Genomic DNA, 3,898 nt, shown 5'->3' with positions numbered 1-3,898 from the left:
GGTTGAAAAGTGGAAGGATGAGAAGAAGAAAGTAGATCTGTGTGTGTGTGTGTGTGTGTGTGTGTGTGTGTGCATTCCCCTGCCACCACATCATGTCTGCCATCGGCGTGATAAATAGGTGGATAGGTTTCACACAGCAGGCTTGGTTGTGGCTCTGCCGTGCGGCTCGGATCAGAATCCTGTTGGGAGGTGTTTAGCTGGTGTGGAGGGACGATGGAGCTGCGCTACATCTGGCTACAGAAACGCTAAAACGGCACCGCGGCCGGTCACGAGCTGCAAAAGAGTGTGTTCTCTACATGTAGTATGTGAACTGGTGTGTGTGTAACAGTAAAGTCAGCCTATGTGGAGGTCTACGGTGTGTGTGTGTGTGTGTGTGTGTGTGTGTGTGTGTGTGTGATGTGGCACAGCCTGCACTGACTTGTTTCCTCCCGGTAGCTGCAGCTCACAAAGCTGCTCTCAGTCAAAGGTCTCCTTAGTACAAAAGCTAACGCTTCACACTCACCACAGGAATGCTGTTATGCACTAACACACACACACACACACACACACACACGTATCTATATATGCACGCATACACTTATTGCATGCTCACACAGGCAAACGTGCCCACACACACACACACACACACACACGCACACACACAGAGCTACAGTAGGTAACCGCGGGGTGATTAGATTGAATAAGTGCTGTAAAAACACTGTCATTGTAAACCATTAGAATATTGACGACATGCCCGCTAAGTGCACCGAGAGTGTAATAGGTGAAGGTGAGCGGTGCCAAGGAGCTGACAGTTTCCACTGGAGGAAGCTGAAGCTCTGGAATTAGCTTCCCTGTGCAGACTTGCCTGATTAGTGAACTTGCACCAGAGGACAACATACAGTGAAACACGAGCTGGATTCTCTCACCGTGTGTTTGCATGCGTTTACTTACTGCAATTTCTAATTTTTTAATTTTTTTACATTTTTACAGTTTATGATTTAAACGTGTGTATTCTTTGCATGTGTGTGTTTAAATCTCATCATGAAGTTCAGGGTGTGCAAAAATGACACAGGAACCATCCTGGATTCTTGGTGCCTGAGAGTAAAGGGAACGTTTATTAAAGTTACACACTAGAAAACAGTGATTTTAAAGTTGCATGTTATATGAGAGCGCTGCATGCTGAGCAGGGTGGGACCCCTGCTGTCCGTGGTGTGGTACTGCTGCTCAGGATGAGCTGGAGATTAAAGGTGCACTGTGCATAAGCTTTGTTCTGTTTAATGTGCTGTCTGTGTCTCAGATGAACCACTTTTTCTTTCTGGTGAAGCGTTTCCAGTGTTTGAAACCTGCTTTGTTTACCTTTATGCTCACTCTTCTTTTTCTTTCTCGTGTTGGTGCTCTTTGTTCTTTGCACATTATCACCACCTGCACATCAGTGGACTCATAGAACTAATGGTGGAATGTGTGTCAGCGCTCCACGTAGGCAGAACAGAGCTCCATGACACTACCGGTGGTCAGAACTCAGCACCTTCAGCTGCTAAACCATCACGTCTTCATCACACATCAGATCTCCTGTGGTTCACGTGTCTTTGTTTGTCTCTGGTCTCTCCAGGTGAAGAAGAGCAGGGCTCCATGGCCGAGGTGTCCTACTACTCCTACGAATACGACCCAGATTCGGATCCTTTCCTGGCCGATGCAGATGGAGGGGACCAGTTTGACCTTCCTCAGACGGGGGCAGGTGTAGCGCATAAGGTGCTGCTGCCGGTCGACACCCAGCTGCCCACGCTGGACACAAAAAACACTCCTGAGCGATGGTACGAGCTGCTGCACTCATGTTTCTGTTGTGGGTCGTCTGCTTTGTTTTCATCTCTTCAGGGCCGATACCGATACAGATTTTCGGGATCATGGAGACCAATAACTTATATTTGCAGTAAAAATAAAAATGGCTTCGTTTGTTTAAAGTTTACATCAATTCAAAGAGACGTTCTGGTGGCAAGATGCCATGTTTGGTGCAAATCAGTTAAAGATATCCATAATAATGATGTAAGTGATCAGAAAAATGCTGAATATCGGTCCAATAATCAGCCAGGTTGATAATAGGTTGACTCACACTTTTTAAAATTTATTTCTTACACCTTGGATTGATCAATGTGACAATCCAACAGTCTGTTTTCTGTCCATTTTCAATGTTCTCCTGCGCATTAATTCAGCTAATTCCCTTTTAAATAACACCGTCTTTGACTTGAAAAACTGAACATATCAAGGAGTTTAACGCATCACCCCAAAAGTATAACAAACATCTGTTGCATGCATTTGCTAAATAAACTGTCCTCCTGGTATCTGCAGTGTTTTAACCACAGCAGCATGGTCGGAGCAACAGAAGTAAACCGGCACAAAACTAATGTCTGAAAGTACATTGAGGTTTAATTTGTAGTTTTTGTTTTGCAGACATCAGCAATGAACAGCAGGAAACGAACACAGTGTGAATAAGTGCATGATGTGGACTGAATGACTCCGTTAAAGTTAACAAAGTCAAATTAAATTCAGGTTTTGTTATAAAGCGTTGCGGGATCAAGTCGAACACTGACCGTGACAAAAGTTTGTTCTGTGAAAGATGTTTGAACTCGGACGGTTTCATAACAAAAGCTTGTCTCCTGTTTTCTTGTCGCCACAGAAACGCTGCCAGCATGAAGCCATACCTTCCTCCAAAACTGTACATTACTTGTGAATATGCTCGTGAATGAAAAGAAGAGAAGAGAGAGACTTGAGACTTGCTCGGCCTGAGAGGAGGAGGTGCTGGGGTCTGGAGCGTCAGAGTGTGTGTGTGTGTGTGTGTTAGACTTGGTGTGGATGCCTGTGTGTGTGTTTGCGTGTGGTTGCTGTTCAGCTAGTATCCTCCAGACTTTTACGTTTTATTTCCTCTAGACTCTTAGTCACCAAATAGGCACCATAGCGTCGTTGTTATTCACTGTACTGGCTTTATAATCACTAGAAGAAATAATCAAGTATTTATGTTTGTAATTACACCCGACGTTAAGCAGAATATTTTGTTATATTTTCTATCTGTGGTATTTATTTGTAGCTAGAGGTCATATCATTTCTATTTTTTAAGTCATCGCCCGCCCATACAGTTGACTTTTTTTTGCCCTTGTGGTTCTTTAAGATATCCAAGGATGTTTTTTTTTTCTATCATAGCAAGCTTTAACCCAATTATTGAAATGTTTGATGAAATTCCTGTACTGGTATCCTGCTGGGAACAAAAAGACATATGCAAACCATATGCTTTACAGAAACATAAGCTGAAATGTTTTTCATTTTTAGGATTTTTTTGGCTTTTTGTCTTTACTCGACAGCACAGTAGAGGCTGACAGGAAACATCAGGAGGCAGAAGGGGACCGATGAACTTTACGGTTACAGAAAAAACTCCATGCGGCCGCCGGCTCAAAGGTTCTGAAACTGTTGTACCGAGACGCCGTCTGCTCTCGCCGCTCACCTTACCTACCTTGAGATTTGATTGTACAGTTCATAAGCTATTTTGTTTTTGTTCAAACTTTTTGATTCGTGAAGCAATCAAGCTAAAAAAAATAAAAAATAAAGAATGAAGTTTTGAATTCCTGTAAATGTACCAAATTGGATGAAATGTAACCCCGACTCATATCAAATATTGTGATTTTTAAAACAAATGAGAATAAAATTTATATACAATCCAGGGGTTTGATTTTTGCTTCATCTGCTCTCGATGCAGATAAAAACCTTCCTCCTGTTGTTTTCCTCGTTTCTTTGTTCTTTATATGGTTTTAATGCATCAGTCCATTCAGACAGAACTCAGGAAATAGATTTGCCTCTTCATCAGGGGCAAAGTTCTGAAAGCATCCATCCATCCATCATCTCTACACCTTAATCCTCACCAGGGTCATGGGGG

General features: G+C 42.9%; 1 protein-coding gene across 1 annotated transcript in view; it reads left to right on the top strand.

Moving 5' to 3' along the window:
• cpamd8 (C3 and PZP like alpha-2-macroglobulin domain containing 8) overlaps positions 1-2,795 on the top strand; it is a 40,773-nt gene extending 37,978 nt beyond the window's left edge. The window contains exons 43-44 of the mRNA XM_008302547.1: positions 1,589-1,790; positions 2,651-2,795. Of these exons, the coding sequence (XP_008300769.1) occupies positions 1,589-1,790; position 2,651 (203 nt within the window). The 3' untranslated portion in view covers positions 2,652-2,795. The remainder of the gene's footprint in view (positions 1-1,588; positions 1,791-2,650) is intronic.
• Positions 2,796-3,898: the final 1,103 nt, after the last annotated feature.

Source organism: Stegastes partitus, unplaced genomic scaffold, assembly GCF_000690725.1.
Source record: "Stegastes partitus isolate 25-593 unplaced genomic scaffold, Stegastes_partitus-1.0.2 Scaffold1835, whole genome shotgun sequence".
In the NCBI taxonomy this organism is placed as follows: domain Eukaryota; kingdom Metazoa; phylum Chordata; class Actinopteri; family Pomacentridae; genus Stegastes; species Stegastes partitus.
The sequence above is the reverse complement of the archived record's forward strand: the minus strand, read 5'-3'. Positions and strand labels throughout refer to the sequence as shown.